At 47.5% G+C, this 17,459-nt stretch overlaps 2 protein-coding genes across 4 annotated transcripts; one reads left to right on the top strand and one right to left on the bottom strand.

Annotated features, from left to right (window-relative positions):
• Positions 1-2,731: 2,731 nt before the first annotated feature.
• On the bottom strand, positions 2,732-11,979 carry LOC127926329 (exosome complex component RRP45-like). Of its 3 annotated transcripts, none has more exons than XM_052511762.1 (12): positions 11,807-11,978; positions 11,412-11,506; positions 10,215-10,334; positions 9,979-10,081; positions 9,518-9,655; positions 9,181-9,263; positions 6,916-7,048; positions 6,029-6,117; positions 5,714-5,860; positions 5,377-5,537; positions 4,875-4,947; positions 2,732-3,109 (listed from the first exon to the last, which is right to left on the bottom strand). In XM_052511762.1, exons 1-12 carry the CDS (start codon positions 11,870-11,872, stop codon positions 3,028-3,030), a joined length of 1,290 nt encoding a protein of 429 aa, XP_052367722.1. In that variant the 5' UTR covers positions 11,873-11,978; the 3' UTR covers positions 2,732-3,027. The 3 variants fall into 3 exon arrangements, with proteins under 3 accessions (XP_052367722.1, XP_052367723.1, XP_052367721.1); XM_052511763.1 differs by having other exon boundaries at positions 4,886-4,947; XM_052511761.1 differs by lacking the exon at positions 2,732-3,109 and adding an exon at positions 3,111-4,810 and having other exon boundaries at positions 4,886-4,947; positions 11,807-11,979.
• Positions 11,980-12,412: 433 nt separating this feature from the next.
• On the top strand, positions 12,413-17,179 carry LOC127926330 (calmegin-like). Its single transcript, XM_052511764.1, has 7 exons — positions 12,413-12,586; positions 14,251-14,484; positions 15,026-15,158; positions 15,820-15,961; positions 16,116-16,197; positions 16,886-16,939; positions 17,060-17,179. The coding sequence occupies exons 2-7, from the start codon at positions 14,251-14,253 to the stop codon at positions 17,177-17,179; spliced, it is 765 nt and encodes a 254-aa protein (XP_052367724.1). The 5' UTR covers positions 12,413-12,586.
• The last annotated feature ends 280 nt before the right edge of the window (positions 17,180-17,459 follow it).

The raw sequence follows: 17,459 nt of genomic DNA, 5'->3' as shown, positions 1-17,459 counted from the left end.
GTACCCCTGTATATAGCCTCCACATTGACTCTGTACCAGTACCCCTGTATATAGCCTCCACATTGACTCTGTACCGGTACCCCTGTATATAGCCTCCACATTGACTCTGTACTGGTACCCCTGTATATAGCCTCCACATTGACTCTGTACCGGTACCCCTGTATATAGCCTCCACATTGACTCTGTACTGGTACCCCTGTATATAGCCTCCACATTGACTCTGTACCGGTACCCCTGTATATAGCCTCCACATTGACTCTGTACCGGTACCCCCTGTATAGCCTCCACATTGACTCTGTACCGGTACCCCCTGTATATAGCCTCCACATTGACTCTGTACCGGTACCCCTGTATATAGCCTCCACATTGACTCTGTAACGGTAACCCCTGTATATAGCCTCCACATTGACTCTGTACCAGTACCCCTGTATATAGCCTCCACATTGACTCTGTACCGGTACCCCTGTATATAGCCTCCACATTGACTCTGTACTGGTACCCCTGTATATAGCCTCCCATTGACTCTGTACCGGTACCCCTGTATATAGCCTCCACATTGACTCTGTACCGGTACCCCTGTATATAGCCTCCACATTGACTCTGTAACGGTAACCCCTGTATATAGCCTCCACATTGACTCTGTAACGGTAACCCCTGTATATAGCCTCCACATTGACTCTGTAACGGTAACCCCTGTATATAGCCTCCACATTGACTCTGTAACGGTAACCCCTGTATATAGCCTCCACATTGACTCTGTACTGGTACCCCCTGTATATAGCCTCCACATTGACTCTGTACTGGTACCCCCTGTATATAGCCTCCCCATTGACTCTGTAACGGTAACCCCTGTATATAGCCTCCACATTGACTCTGTACCAGTACCCCTGTATATAGCCTCCACATTGACTCTGTACCGGTACCCCTGTATATAGCCTCCACATTGACTCTGTAACGGTAACCCCTGTATATAGCCTCCACATTGACTCTGTACCAGTACCCCTGTATATAGCCTCCACATTGACTCTGTACCGGTACCCCTGTATATAGCCTCCACATTGACTCTGTACCGGTACCCTGTATATAGCCTCCACATTGACTCTGTACTGGTACCCCTGTATATAGCCTCCACATTGACTCTGTACCGGTACCCCTGTATATAGCCTCCACATTGACTCTGTACTGGTACCCCCTGTATATAGCCTCCACATTGACTCTGTACTGGTACCCCCTGTATATAGCCTCCACATTGACTCTGTACTGGTACCCCTGTATATAGCCTCCACATTGACTCTGTACCGTACCCCTGTATATAGCCTCCACATTGACTCTGTACCGGTACCCCTGTATATAGCCTCCACATTGACTCTGTACTGGTACCCCTGTATATAGCCTCCACATTGACTCTGTAACGGTAACCCCTGTATATAGCCTCCACATTGACTCTGTACCGGTACCCCCTGTATATAGCCTCCACATTGACTCTGTACTGGTACCCCCTGTATATAGCCTCCACATTGACTCTGTACCGGTACCCCCTGTATATAGCCTCCACATTGACTCTGTACTGGTACCCCCTGTATATAGCCTCCACATTGACTCTGTACTGGTACCCCTGTATATAGCCTCCACATTGACTCTGTACTGGTACCCCCTGTATACAGCCTCCACATTGACTCTGTACTGGTACCCCTGTATATAGCCTCCACATTGACTCTGTACCAGTACCCCTGTATATAGCCTCCACATTGACTCTGTACCGGTACCCCCTGTATATAGCCTCCACATTGACTCTGTACTGGTACCCCTGTATATAGCCTCCACATTGACTCTGTACTGGTACCCCCTGTATATAGCCTCCACATTGACTCTGTACTGGTACCCCCTGTATATAGCCTCCACATTGACTCTGTACTGGTACCCCCTGTATATAGCCTCCACATTGACTCTGTACTGGTACCCCCTGTATATAGCCTCCACATTGACTCTGTACCAGTACCCCTGTATATAGCCTCCACATTGACTCTGTACTGGTACCCCCTGTATATAGCCTCCACATTGACTCTGTACTGGTACCCCTGTATATAGCCTCCACATTGACTCTGTACCAGTACCCCCTGTATATAGCCTCCACATTGACTCTGTACTGGTACCCCCTGTATATAGCCTCCACATTGACTCTGTACCGGTACCCCCTGTATATAGCCTCCACATTGACTCTGTACCGGTACCCCTGTATATAGCCTCCACATTGACTCTGTACCGGTACCCCCTGTATATAGCCTCCACATTGACTCTGTACCGGTACCCCCTGTATATAGCCTCCACATTGACTCTGTACTGGTACCCCCTGTATATAGCCTCCACATTGACTCTGTACCGGTACCCCTGTATATACCCTTGTTTATTGTTATAAACAATACATCTACTGTATGCTTCAGGTGGTACCTAATAAACAATACATCTACTGTATGCTTCAGGTGGTACCTAATAAACAATACATCTACTGTATGCTTCAGGTGGTACCTAATAAACAATACATCTACTGTATGCTTCAGGTGGTACCTAATAAACAATACATCTACTGTATGCTTCAATACATTGACTGTAAGGTTCTCAACTGGCTGAATTTGGCCCGCGGGTGGTTTTATTGGGACCCTCATTTTCTGAGTAAAAAAAAATATATATATTTTTTCATTGTTGGAGACAGACTGTAAAAAGACCAGGAAAACATCTTAGAAATTATTTTAATTTAGGAAATCTGTTCCCAAGTTTTCTCACAACAGAGACAACTGTTTGTATACAAATGTAAGCATGGTTTGAAATGATTGTTTTAGTCATATATTTTGTGGCTTCTTGTGGTCAATTTCTAGTCTACTATTTATTTGTATTTATGTTCCATCCGCTCAAGAAAAAAAAAACATATTTCACTTCCTCTTCTTCTTCTTCTTCTTCTTCTTCTTCTTCTTCTGCTGCTTGGAGGCTACTGCCCCCTCTTCTTCTTCTTCTTCTGCTGCTGCTTGGAGGCTACTGCCCCCTCTTCTTCTTCTTCTTCTGCTGCTGCTTGGAGGCTACTGCCCCCTGTTGGTTAGAGCTGGAGGCCTTCTCCCTGAGAGAGAACAAAGACTGGTACATTTCTTCCTCAAAGTAAGCACAACTTCACTTGTAAAAGGTTATTGTTTTCATGATTAGACTAATGTATAATATACACATGAAATGAGCATCACTATATCTGGTTCTCAGTAGATCAGAAGGATGTTCTGTTGTTTTTTTTTTAAAGAACCCAACATTACAACTTGAATGGTTTGCATTTACAACAGCAATGAGACGATGTGCTTGTGGGTGTAACCCAAAAAATAAATCCATCTGAAAGTGAAGGTGTCATTTCTATGGAACTTGTTACGGTGTGTATTTGGTGTGTAATCTGTATTAAACGCCTAGACCCCTTTCCAGTACACAACAACACACTGACGTCACGGACAGATGCACACGACTCTCGTCTGCAGTAAGAAAATCATCACCATCTGCACTCATTCAACAGTCTTAAGACTTGCGCTTTTATTTCTTCTAAACAAAAAAATATGTTTTTGGGGGTTTCTCATATGTTTACAATAATGTTTTGATTCTTGCTTGAACAGATTATATTTGGTTGTGATCTTTGCAACAAACAAAAAAAACTATTTTCTATGCAGCAGTTGACAGCTAGAATTCTAACCCTCATTGACATAGGCTGTAGCAAAAGCTATCCAAAGAGACATTTTACTGGTTGAAGTGTTGTTTTTTTTAAAGTATAATGCAGTTGATTTGCGATGATGACACAAACTTTATATTAAGAAGGACATACGTACAAGCCGTAAAATCCAATTATAATGGACATGTACTGTCAAATCCACTCATAAGCAACATGTAAACAGAGGCATTTTTTTGGGCTGCCGTTCTAGAAGAACTCCCTGGTGTTCTGCCACCAACTTGCTGCCGTTCTAGAAGAACTCCCTGGTGTTCTGCCACCAACTTGCTGCCGTTCTAGAAGAACTCCCTGGTGTTCTGCCACCAACTTGCTGCCGTTCTAGAAGAACTCCCTGGTGTTCTGCCACCAACTTGCTGCCGTTCTAGAAGAACTCCCTGGTGTTCTGCCACCAACTTGCTGCCGTTCTAGAAGAACTCCCTGGTGTTCTGCCACCAACTTGCTGCCGTTCTAGAAGAACTCCCTGGTGTTCTGCCACCAACTTGCTGCCGTTCTAGAAGAACTCCCTGGTGTTCTGCCACCAACTTGCTGCCGTTCTAGAAGAACTCCCTGGTGTTCTGCCACCAACTTGCTGCCGTTCTAGAAGAACTCCCTGGTGTTCTGCCACCAACTTGCTGCCGTTCTAGAAGAACTCCCTGGTGTTCGCCACCAACTTGCTGCCGTTCTAGAAGAACTCCTGGTGTTCGCCACCAACTTGCTGCCGTTCTAGAAGAACTCCCTGGTGTTCTGCCACCAACTTGCTGCCGTTCTAGAAGAACTCCCTGGTGTTCTGCCACCAACTTGCTGCCGTTCTAGAAGAACTCCCTGGTGTTCTTCCACCAACTTGCTGCCGTTCTAGAAGAACTCCCTGGTGTTCTGCCACCAACTTGCTGCCGTTCTAGAAGAACTCCCTGGTGTTCTGCCACCAACTTGCTGCCGTTCTAGAAGAAGTGCCTGGTGTTCTGCCACCAACTTGCTGCCGTTCTAGAAGAACTCCCTGGTGTTCTTCCACCAACTTGCTGCCGTTCTAGAAGAACTCCCTGGTGTTCGCCACCAACTTGCGCGCGTTGCCCTCGTGAGGCAATGCTTGGGAGACACAGAAAGGGGTTCTATAGAACCCAGAAGAAAAAAATCTAAAAGTGCCACTTACTTTGTTGTTACCTGGTTCAAGATGACAACATCCTCCTCCTCGCTGTCACTGTCTGAGATGACCACCACGTCACCTAGGAAACACAATCACACAATAAGATGAGATGTACTTTATTGATCGTTACACTTAAAAGAACAGAAAAGTATCTTTATGCTCACAAACCAACCCTCCCCACTCTAGAGGGGCTGGAGGCAATGGGTCAGGCGTAGAGGGGTGTTACCCGGGTGGTGAGTGAGGGATGGGTCAGGCGTAGAGGGGTGTTACCCAGGTGGTGAGTGAGGGATGGGTCAGGCGTAGAGGGGTGTTACCCGGGTGGTGAGTGAGGGATGGGTCAGGCGTAGCTCCGCGCCCCTGGAGCGATTGATTCATTTTTGTAGCCTGGTTCCAGATCATTCTGTGCTGTCTTGCCAACTATGACCATAGAAGACAGCACAAACAGATCTGGGACCAGGCGAGTCAGTTTCACTCACCCAAGGAAAACAAAACTTAGGCAAATAGTTACCTCTCCCCTTCTCCTCATGTCCCTCTTCCAACTCCATCTTCAACTCCATGGTCTCATCTTCCTCCTCCTCCTCCTCCTCCTCTTCCTTCAGACCCCAGGAGTTCTCTAGCCCCTCCCCCACCTGGCCTGTACCTGGGGCAGTTAACACTGGAGAGGGAACGCTGTCCCGCGGTTGGTTAAGGACTAGAGTCTAGAGTAAACCATGGATCAGTAGCATTGAGAAAAAGACAAGAGTACAGGCACACCAAGTCACTCGCTCACAAACAATGACCTTCCCCTTGGAGAAAATAGTATTCTACTCCAAATGTGTTCAGAGTAACTTTCTTTGAAGGGATACGTTTGGGGTGGGACCTCAGCTCTCTGGACGATCTCATTGGCCTTCTCCTTGACGTCACTCATTTCCACAGGTGACACGTCTGTTTTCAGCGCTGTGATTCGCTCCTGGGGCAACGACTCTGCGAAGCCAAACTTACCCCCAGTTTTTCTAAAATAACCGATATTCAAAAAGAGAACTTTATTGGAATCCAAAAATGAAATGACGCCAAAGTAGCAACACCAGAGTCACGGAGGTTTATATAAACGGGTTTCCACTCGATAGCACAGCCACAAAGTCTAAATGAACTGCTAACGAGACCAAGTTGACGTGACCCACCTGGCTTTCTTGTCGTTCTCCAAGGCTTTGTTGATTAGCTCTGTGATCTCTGACACTTTGACACTAGCGATCTTACTGCACCTGAGGACCTGTACAAACACAGCATGCTTTAGAGATGCAATTCACAGTGAAGTAGCTAGTGTATGCTCGTATCCATCCTGAATATTATCAGCCCCCTGGCCTACCAAAGCCATGGTTATGATATCTAGACAAGTGTTTAGCATGCTGATTTGCGCATAGAAAGTGTTATTGAGGTCGTGGGTTGGCATCCCGGGTCTGATCCAGAGTTGCATTAGCTCCCCAGTACCGCCTGGTCTTTGAGCAGTTGACTGTATCTCTATGACTCCCAAGTACCCGCCTGGTCTTTTGAGCAGCTGACTGCATCTCTATGGCTCCCCAGTACCCGCCTGGCCTTTTGAGCAGCTGACTGCATCTCTATGGCTCCCCAGTACCCGCCTGGTCTTTTGAGCAGCTGACTGTATCTCTATGGCTCCCCAGTACCCGCCTGGTCTTTTGAGCAGCTGACTGTATCTCTATGGCTCCCCAGTACCCGCCTGGCCTTTTGAGCAGCTGACTGCATCTCTATGGCTCCCCAGTACCCGCCTGGCCTTTTGAGCAGCTGACTATCTCTATGGCTCCCCAGTACCCGCCTGGCCTTTTGAGCAGCTGACTATCTCTATGGCTCCCCAGTACCCGCCTGGCCTTTTGAGCAGCTGACTATCTCTATGGCTCCCCAGTACCCGCCTGGCCTTTTGAGCAGCTGACTATCTCTATGGCTCCCCAGTACCCGCCTGGCCTTTTGAGCAGCTGACTATCTCTATGGCTCCCCAGTACCCGCCTGGTCTTTTGAGCAGCTGACTGCATCTCTATGGCTCCCCAGTACCCACCTGGTCTTTGAGCAGCATGATGCCTCCACTAGACTGGATGGAGCAGATCTCTCTGTGTTTGTTCATGGCTATCATCAGCAGGCCGTCCATCACACGCTCCTCACGCTCACACGGGTCAACCAACAGGTAGGTCCTGGAGGAGAGGAAGAGGGGTAGGAGAGGGGATATGAGATAGGACATAGAGAGCAGTGGAGAGAAGGACAACAGGAGAGGAATGGGAAGAGAACAGTGTAGAGAAGGAGGACATGAGAGGGAAGAGAACAGTGGAGAGAAGGAGGACAGGAGAGGAGAGGGAAGAGAGGAGAGAAGGAGGACAGGAGAGGAAATGGAACAGAGGAGAGAAGGAGGACAGGAGAGGAGAGAAGGAGAACAGGAGAGGAGAGGGAAGAGAGGAGAGAATGAGAACAGGAGAGGAAAGGGAAGAGAGGAGAGAATGAGAACAGGAGAGGAAAGGGAAGAGAGGAGAGAATGAGAACAGGAGAGGAAAGGAAAGAGAGGAGAGAATGAGAACAGGAGAGGAAAGGGAAGAGAGGAGAGAATGAGAACAGGAGAGGAAAGGGAAGAGAGGAGAGAATGAGAACAGGAGAGGAAAGGGAAGAGAGGAGAGAATGAGAACAGGAGAGGAAAGGAAAGAGAGGAGAGAATGAGAACAGGAGAGGAAAGGAAAGAGAGGAGAGAATGAGAACAGGAGAGGAAAGGAAGAGAGGAGAGAATGAGAACAGGAGAGGAAAGGGAAGAGAGGAGAGAATGAGAACAGGAGAGGAAAGGAAAGAGAGGAGAGAATGAGAACAGGAGAGGAAAGGGAAGAGAGGAGAGAATGAGAACAGGAGAGGAAAGGGAAGAGAGGAGAGAATGAGAACAGGAGAGGAAAGGGAAGAGAGGAGAGAATGAGAACAGGAGAGGAAAGGGAAGAGAGGAGAGAATGAGAACAGGAGGAACAGGAGAGAAAGGAAAGAGAGGAGAGAATGAGAACAGGAGAGGAAAGGGAAGAGAGGAGAGAATGAGAACAGGAGAGGAAAGGGAAGAGAGGAGAGAATGAGAACAGGAGAGGAAAGGAAGAGAGGAGAGAATGAGAACAGGAGAGGAAAGGAAAGAGAGGAGAGAATGAGAACAGGAGAGGAAAGGAAGAGAGGAGAGAATGAGAACAGGAGAGGAAAGGGAAGAGAGGAGAGAATGAGAACAGGAGAGGAAAGGGAAGAGAGGAGAGAATGAGAACAGGAGAGGAAAGGGAAGAGAGGAGAGAATGAGAACAGGAGAGGAAAGGGAAGAGAGGAGAGAATGAGAACAGGAGAGGAAAGGGAAGAGAGGAGAGAATGAGAACAGGAGAGGAAAGGGAAGAGAGGAGAGAATGAGAACAGGAGAGGAAAGGAAAGAGAGGAGAGAATGAGAACAGGAGAGGAAAGGAAAGAGAGGAGAGAATGAGAACAGGAGAGGAAAGGGAAGAGAGGAGAGAATGAGAACAGGAGAGGAAAGGGAAGAGAGGAGAGAATGAGAACAGGAGAGGAAAGGAAAGAGAGGAGAGAATGAGAACAGGAGAGGAAAGGAAAGAGAGGAGAGAATGAGAACAGGAGAGGAAAGGGAAGAGAGGAGAGATTGAGAACAGGAGATGAAAGGGAAGAGAGGAGAGAAGGAGAACAGGAGAGGAAAGGGAAGAGAGGAGAGAATGAGAACAGGAGAGGAAAGAGAGGAGAGAAGGAGAACAGGAGAGGGAAGAGAGGAGAGAAGGAGAACAGGAGAGGAAAGAGAGGAGAGAAGGAGAACAGGAGAGGGAAGAGAGGAGAGAAGGAGAACAGGAGAGGAAAGGGAAGAGAGGAGAGAAGGAGAACAGGAGAGGAAAGGGAAGAGAGGAGAGAATGAGAACAGGAGAGGAAAGAGAGGAGAGAAGGAGAACAGGAGAGGGAAGAGAGGAGAGAAGGAGAACAGGAGAGGAAAGAGAGGAGAGAAGGAGAACAGGAGAGGGAAGAGAGGAGAGAAGGAGAACAGGAGAGGAAAGAGAGGAGAGAAGGAGAACAGGAGAGGAAAGAGAGGAGAGAAGGAGAACAGGAGAGGGAAGAGAGGAGAGAAGGAGAACAGGAGAGGAAAGAGAGGAGAGAAGGAGAACAGGAGAGGAAAGAGAGGAGAGAAGGAGAACAGGAGAGGGAAGAGAGGAGAGAAGGAGAACAGGAGAGGAAAGGGAAGAGAGGCAGAGAGAGAACTGCAATGGCAGCCATCACTGTCTGATAGTGATATCAAACATACAGGTGATCTTATATAAAAGGGACCTACCCTTGTTGGAAGAAGGCAAAACTGACACAGATGGGCATGTGGTAGATGCTGAGGGGAATGGGGTCTCTCTCCTCTGTACTGTACTGTGGAACAGACACATGAAGGGTTAAATCATTATACATTTGGGTTGTGTTCATTAGGGCATGCAACAGGTGACATTTTTAAAACCTTTTGCAACGTGTGACAAAAATGTGTGTGTCTTATTAGACAAACCCAGGTGGTCCTTCCCTGTTTGTCAGTGTGGTTCCTAATTAACACCACCCAGGGGTGTAATCAATGTCAAAGATTGTTGCCATGGCATTAGTTGTCGATAGCATCACCCCACCCCTTTCCTCACCACAGTGACTTCCTCTCCCTGGATGCCCACATCGGGCCGTCTGAAGTGACAGAGGGCCGCGATGGCAGCAATGCTGGCAGCGTCCATTAGGTTACCATCGTGGTTCAGCAAGTGGACGTCCACCCTAATCTGCCACACCTGGAGACACACAGACACACTAATTACACAGATATTGATCTGTACCACATCTGGAGAAATAGACAGGTAGAGAGATAGGCATTATACCTTGGAAGACCAGTAGATATACACTGAGTGTACAAAACATTAAAAACACCTTCCAAATATTGAGTTCCTGTCAATTCAGGAATTAAATTGAAATAACAATTATCTTCAATGCTTTTCAATGGAGAACATTTCAAATTGGAATTTGGTTTACGTCCTGAATTGACTGGAATTGAAACCCAATTTGGGGACTTTCGTTCACAGCCTTCATGCCAAACTTCAGGTGTGTGTGTGTGTACCTTCTCTCCAGACACCACACACAGAGACTCTGTGTCTATACACTTGGAGTTCCTGAGGCATCTCTCCAACTGTCTGTTCAGCTTCACCAACAGCTCTGACTGCCTAGAGATAGAGAGAGAGAGAGAGATCAAGAAGGGGGAAGGACAACCACGCAGATAAAACATTTTCAGTGATCGTTTTTCAGATGCAATTTACACTATAGCCTTATGAAGTAAAAACATAGTAGGACTCTTACCTGCCCATCTCAAATGCTGGAGAAGCCATGGGAGACAGCTCAATGTTGAAGAAAATGAGTCCTTCATTTGGTCGGTTCTCTTTCGGAGTAATGAGCTCACAGGACACCTGGGCCATGATTCTGGAGGTTAGGAACACACCATTTTTTTTATTTTTTTATTTAACCAGACAAGTCGGTTAAGAACAAATTCTTATTTACAATGACGGCCTACCCCGGCCAGATACAGCCTGGATTCAAACCAGGGACTGTAGTGACGCCTCTTGCACTGAGATGCAGTGCGTTTGACTGCTGCGCCACTCAGGAGCCCAAACGTACAAAGTTAATCTCAAACCGCCCTAGCCCCTACCACTGTCACCTAGCCCCTAGCCTCTAGCACCTAGCCCCTACCATCTATCCCCTACCATTGTCACCTAGCCCCTACCACCTATGCTGCCGCCCTAGCCCCTACCACTGTCACCTAGCCCCTACCACTGTCACCTAGCCCCTACCACTGTCACCTAGCCCCTACCACCTATGCTGCCTCCCTAACCCCTACCACCGTCACCTAGCCCCTACCACCTAGCCCCTACCATTGTCACCTAGCCCCTAACCCCTACCACCGTCACCTAGCCCCTACCACCTATGCTGCCGCCCTAGCCCCTACCACTGTCACCTAGCCCCTACCACTGTCACCTAGCCCCTACCACTGTCACCTAGCCCCTACCACTGTCACCTAGCCCCTACCACTGTCACCTAGCCCCTACCACTGTCACCTAGCCCCTACCACTGTCACCTAGCCCCTAGCCCCTACCACTGTCACCTAGCCCCTACCACTGTCATCTAGCCCCTACCACTATGCTGCTTTATAGATCTGAAAGGATGGATGGGTATATGGCAAAACAATTCTGCCAATCCAATCAGATAGCAAGGTACAGCTATTGCCATACTTGTATCCAGTCCTTTCAGATGTATGCAAACTTAGTGCAAAAGCCTGCCATGTTAGTAGCGAGAAAGCCAACTCCACTAAGAATGGCTGTCAACCATGTTCGGTTACTGTACCACCAAGTGCATTTGGCTTTGCCTAGTGCCCCCGTCATCTACGTTTTTAGCAGTAAGCCTTGGGTCTTCTCAACAATCCGCTTTAGATAGGCCAGTAGCTTTGGTTGAGAGCCACTGCTCAACTGGCATTTCTTTGCCTTCGAAGGCAGGAACACTCGCCTCGTCTTCCCCAGGTCAACAAAGCAGCATCCATAATCTGTCCCGAACGAGATCTTGATGCTCCTGTAGTCATAGGTCTGTCTCCCATCCAAGCGCTGCGGGTACACATTATTGAGCGAGATTATTTATCGTAAATATTTATAGCTAGTATAGCAATGATGCATCGAAAGATAATTAGCTAGCTAGGTAGCTCAAGTTTTACAACAGGTTATGTACAGTGACCCAGAACTCTAACAAACTCTGTAACGTTGGTAGATAGAGATATACACTGTACAATATTTTAGTTTGGGTTCCCACATCTAAATTGGCAATTTATGTCAGCTAACTAGCATATCTGGCTATCTCAGCTAGCACGTTTCATTCAGATGCAACCATACACAAATTGCACCAGCTACCTTTTTTTCTTGAATAGCTTTGAGTAAAAAGTCCCGCTCGCAGTTTGATAACGGCGTATCTCTCATGTTGGCTGTCTATGAATTGTATATTGCTATGCCGGTGTGTTTTTTTGTTAACATGTGTTCACGTTTCAACAATCGTCAACATTCGTGAACTCTGCTCCGGAAGAGCAACATAGAAGTTATCACAATAAAAGTAATCAAAATTAGGTATATTTGCTCAAATGTATTACACTATTCTTCAAATTGTAGCAACCATCCACAATGTATTTCTAAAGTCATAATTATTTAAATAAAATAAGAATTAAAATAATAATACATTTTGGATGTTTATCCAATAACTTGCATTAATTGTCTACTTTTGGACAAATCTCTTTCTGCATGGATTTATCTCACAAGATAACGGACACAAGCTAATTATATCATAACATTTAAATGACAAATATCTAAACTGTTATGCATTGAGGGGAGGGGGGGATGTACATAGAAAGATAGATCGAAAATGTGTTTGTTATTGCAAGGCAGAGCACTTTTATTTTGAAATGGGCTCCCCAATGGCGTTCTCTGGTTGTCTGGTTCAGGCATGCGCAGTGAGCAGAAGTCTCTTCCCGTCATCGCCGTTCGAGGGTCTCCACGGTGATCCGTCCATCCCGCTCCTCCAGGCCTCGGTACCCGCGGTTTTACTCCAGTGAAAAATAAAGTTGTTTGAGGATATTGGCGCAGAAAACATCACAAAACTTGGAATATTATTATTTTTTGTCTACCACCCAACTGCACAAGGTTTGTTTGCTTAATATTTATCTAGTTCGCTACACTCATTCATTCTTCCCTGACAACTGCAACACAACATGCTGTTAGTTTAGCATAGCCATTAGCTGGCTAAACTTAGCTTTCTAACGTAAGTGCATTTTTTCTCAGACAGGCACGTTTTCTCAAAATGTGAACATGTTTACATTTGACACGTTAGGCTTTATGAATATGCCCGAAATGTCGCTGCATTTAGTAAACCACATAGCTAGCTATTGATAACGCGCTAATTCGCGCCACACACGGACCCGGGTTGATAACGAGGGACGTCCGGTGAACTGTCGCGAAAAACGTTGCTTAACTGACGTTACCTAGTTCCTTATTTAGCTTTGCTTGTGCAGTAACGTTAGCGAATGCCAAATATAGCCGACATTCCACATAACTTATATATATATATATATATATATGAAATACCTTGCTTCCTATTAAAAAAAAAGACGTGATAGAAATATGATGAAAGACAGCTTGCTGATGTGACGTCTTAATAATGCGCGTAGCCTGACAGATTGTTCTAGTAGTAGTAGCTACAGTAGAGCATGGCGCTTGTAACGCCAGGGTAGTGGGTTCGATTCCCGGGACCACCCATACGTAGAATGTATGCACACATGACTGTAAGTCCCTTTGGATAAAAGCGTCTGCTAAATGGCATATATTATTATTATTATTATTAGTCCAAGCTAACAATCCTGGCCCTGTGGAGTTTGTGGACACTTCTGGTCGGCAGCTGTAGGTTAATTTTGGTGCTCTCTCTCTCGGGGCATATGGGCATCCCCTAGTGAACTGTAGTTTGGCCTGAGGGACAGTGGCTCCTTGCTTTTGTTGGCGACCCACATCCACCTCCCCCAGACGCTCCGTCAAATCGTTATGTTTACTCCAACCCCGAGGGACATTGATTTCGAAAATACTGTTTCGAGCCATATTCAACCGTTATCCAATCGTATTGATTCAAGATGATGAAATGCTTGTCGAGGTATATACTGAAAAGTGTCCTGGTCGGCGACGAGTGAATATTTTGCAAGTCATTGAAATGCAGAGAACCATTTTTTGCATGGATTCATGAGTCATCTTTGAAACCTGATTTAGGGTGTCTGTTTTTTTAAATTCAGAAATATATTTTCATTGGAAAAAAGCAGAGCCATGTATAATCTTTCTCTGGTGAAAGCCATCCATTTCCTTGCATACGGCCAAATTGCAGTACAGTGACAACCTTAATTTGTTGTTAGAAAATATTTGTAGATGGAAAGATAGTTTCTGGAAAAATGCTTTTGAAATCAGAAGTGTATTAACCTTATTCCTGACCTCTTTCTTTGCTTTTCTCTCTCTCTTGGTCCCTCTTCCTCAAATCCTCCATTTCCACCCTTACTTCACACGCCTTCCCACTGTCATGTCACTCCCTCCTTTTCCCTCTCAACCCCCCCACCCACTCCATTCCCCCCTCTCACATTGTCCTTCCCAACCCCTCACCTCTCCCACCCTCTTCATTCCCTTTCCCACTCTCTCCTCCCTTCCCCCTACCGTCCACCCCCACTGTCACGTCACTCCCTCCTTCTCCCTCTCTCAACCCCCCACCCTCTTCATTCCCTTTCCCACTCTCTCCTCCCTTCCCCCTTACCGTCCATCTCCACGTCTCTCTCCAGATGAAGCTGTGGTGGGGCTGGACGTGTGTGCTGCTCCTCTCCCTCCTGGCTCTCTCTGAGTCCCAGGCTGAAGCTCAGGGTGACCTGGACCTGGAGATGGAGGATGAAATGGAGGAAGCTATGGTGGAAGACATGGTAGAAGACAGGGAAGACTCAGCAGAGATGGAGGGAGAGGCGGAGATGGAAGGGGAGGCGGAAGAGGAGAAGGGAACCGATGCCAACGTCTCCTTCCAGGTCAGTAAAAGGGTCAAAGGTCACCCAATAGGAAGTAGGATGAACTAGGTGGGGACGTTTGAGATGGCACCCTTCTCCCTATGTAGTGTCCCAGTGTGTGGGGCCTGGTCAGACGTCGTGCCGTCTCTTGGAAATAGGATGCCATTTTGGATGCCTGGTGTGTGTTTTTACGCCCTCCAAGTGTCTCTCTACCCTTTGAGTTTGAAACCCTCATCATTTGCCTATTCTTTTTGTGTTCCCTTAGCTAGCTAAAACCCAACTACAACCTCACTGTCATAACCCCAATTTTAGCCGGGGCCTTCAGGAAATCATGTCATTAAATGTGTTCTAGGCCGAGTCCCGATTCTCCACGGTTCTGGGTTTTATAATGATGATGGAAAATCCCCCCAGACATCTTATTTAAATCCATGACGAGTAGTGTGCAAGTGTACACTTCTGGAAAAAGGGTGAAGAATCTGGAGCCCTACATTGTATATCCCTCAGTTTGTGTTCCATTTCACACACAAAGTAATCCCTCCGCCCCATTGGCTGAAACACACAGGTGACCTACAAGACTCCTGTTCCCATCGGAGAAGTGTACTTCTCAGAGACCTTTGATGACGGCTCACTGGACAGGTGGCAGGTGTCAAAGACGATGAAGGAAGACGCAGACGATGAAATTGCTAAATATGATGGTGAGAAGCAGACCATTCTTGCCCCCCCCCACTCTACACTCTCCACTTGTGTGTGTTTTATGGACACACACGTGTCTTTTTTGCCAGTGTGTCAGTGAGAGACGACCCTGTTTCTTCTACAATTTGACCCCTCTCTCCTCTCCTGACCCCTCTCTCTCTCCTGATCCCTCTCTCCTCTCCTGACCCCTCTCTCCTCTCCTGACCCTCTCTCTCCTCTCCTGACCCCTCTCTCCTCTCCTGACCCCTCTCTCCTCTCCTGACCCCTCTCCTCCTGACCCCTCTCCTCTCCTGACCCCTCTCTCCTCTCCTGACCCCTCTCTCTCCCCTGACCCCTCTCTCCTCCCTGACCCCTCTCTCCTCTCCTGACCCCTCTCCTCTCTGACCTCTCTCCTCCTGACCCCTCTCTCCCCTCCTGACCCTCTCTCCCTGATCCCTCTCCCTCCTCCTGACCCCTCTCTCCTCTCCTCTCCCTGACCCCTCTCTCTCCTCCTGACCCCTCTCTCTTCTCCTGACCCCTCTCTCCTCTCCTGACCCCTCTCTCCTCTCCTGACCCCTCTCCCTCCTGACCCCTCTCTCCTCCTGACCCCTCTCCCTCCTGACCGCTCTCTCTGACCCCTCTCTCCTCCTGACCCCTCTCGCCTGACCCCTCTCTCCTCTCCAGGTAAGTGGTCTGTGGAGCAGCTGAAGGAGAATAAAGTACCAGGAGACATGGGTCTGGTTCTGAAGTCCCGGGCCAAACATCACGCCATTGCCTCCCTGTTGGACAGACCCTTCCTCTTCCGGGACGACGCCCTAGTCGTACAGTAAGTTTGACCTTTAACCTCTCGCGTTTGAACTCTTACCCTTTTTTTGTTTTGTGTCTAAAAGTGCATTTTCAAAATTAGCCTTTGAGTAGACTTGAGGCTAATTCATATTAACCGCTGAACGTTTAGAGAAACCTGTGTGCGTTTATCTTAGGTATGAGGTGAACTTCCAGGATGGTATTGACTGTGGTGGAGCCTACATCAAACTGCTGTCAGACGAAGATGACCTGGATCTGGTACGTTGTTGTTGTTGCTATAATCTGATCTGTGTTGTTGGTTAGTCTAGTCCCAGATCCCAGATCTGTTGGTGTTGTTACTATAATCTGATCTGTGTTGTTGGTCTAGTCCCAGATCCCAGATCTGTTGGTGTTGTTACTATAATCTGATCTGTGTTGTTGGTTAGTCTAGTCCCCCCAGATCTGTTGGTGTTGTTACTATAATCTGATCTGTGTTGTTGATCTATGTTAGTCTAGTCCCAGATCCCAGATCTGTTGGTGTTGTTACTATATATACTTGACCTTTGACCTGGTTCCCACTTCTAGTCCCAGATAGATCTGTTGGTGGTGTTATATGCCTCCGATCTGTTGGTGTTGTTAATGCTGTGTTGGCTCACACTCTAAAGTCCCACCCAAGGATTTCAATGTCAGAAAAGTCCCCTGGTCTCACCATGACTTCCAGCTGTAACATGGCCTCGTATCGTCTCTGTAATCGCTGACTGTAAACCTGTACCTTACTGTGGTGCTGTTCTAGGATCAGTTTAATGACCGTAACTCTACAGCATCATGTTTGGGCCTGATAAGTGTGTAAACCCTGTACCTTACTGTGGTGCTGTTCTAGGATCAGTTTAATGACCGTACCTCCTACAGCATCATGTTTGGGCCTGATAAGTGTGTAAACCTGTACCTTACTGTTGTGCTGTTCTAGGATCAGTTTAATGACCGTACCTCCTACAGCATCATGTTTGGGCCTGATAAGTGTGTAACCCTGTACCTTACTGTTGTGCTGTTCTAGGATCAGTTTAATGACCGTACCTACTACAGCATCATGTTTGGGCCTGATAAGTGTGTAACCCTGTACCTTACTGTTGTGCTGTTCTAGGATCAGTTTATCAGACCGTATTCCTACAGCATCATGTTTGGGCCTGATAAGTGTGGAGAGGACTACAAGCTGCACTTCATCTTCCGCCACAGGAGCCCTCTGAACAACGACCTGGAGTGAGAAACACGCCAAGAGGCCCAGATCGCCTTCGACCTGAAGAAGTTCTACACAGACAAGAAGACTCATCTCTACACACTGGGTAGGAGGGGGTGGGGGGAGAGAGAGGAGGGGGTGGGGAGAGAGGGGTGGGGAAAGAGGGAAGGAGAGAGAGAGGAGGGGGTGGGAGGGGAGAGGAGGGGTGAGGAGGGTGAGCAAGGATGGGGTAGGGGAGAGAGAGGAGGGGTGGGAGGAGGAGGGGGAGCAAGGATGGAGGTAGGGGAGAGAGGAGGTGGTGGGGGGG

This window comes from Oncorhynchus keta, unplaced genomic scaffold (assembly GCF_023373465.1).
Source record: "Oncorhynchus keta strain PuntledgeMale-10-30-2019 unplaced genomic scaffold, Oket_V2 Un_contig_7447_pilon_pilon, whole genome shotgun sequence".
Taxonomy (NCBI): Eukaryota; Metazoa; Chordata; class Actinopteri; order Salmoniformes; family Salmonidae; genus Oncorhynchus; species Oncorhynchus keta.
Note: the sequence above shows the minus strand (reverse complement) of the source record. Positions and strands in the feature narration are given on the sequence as shown.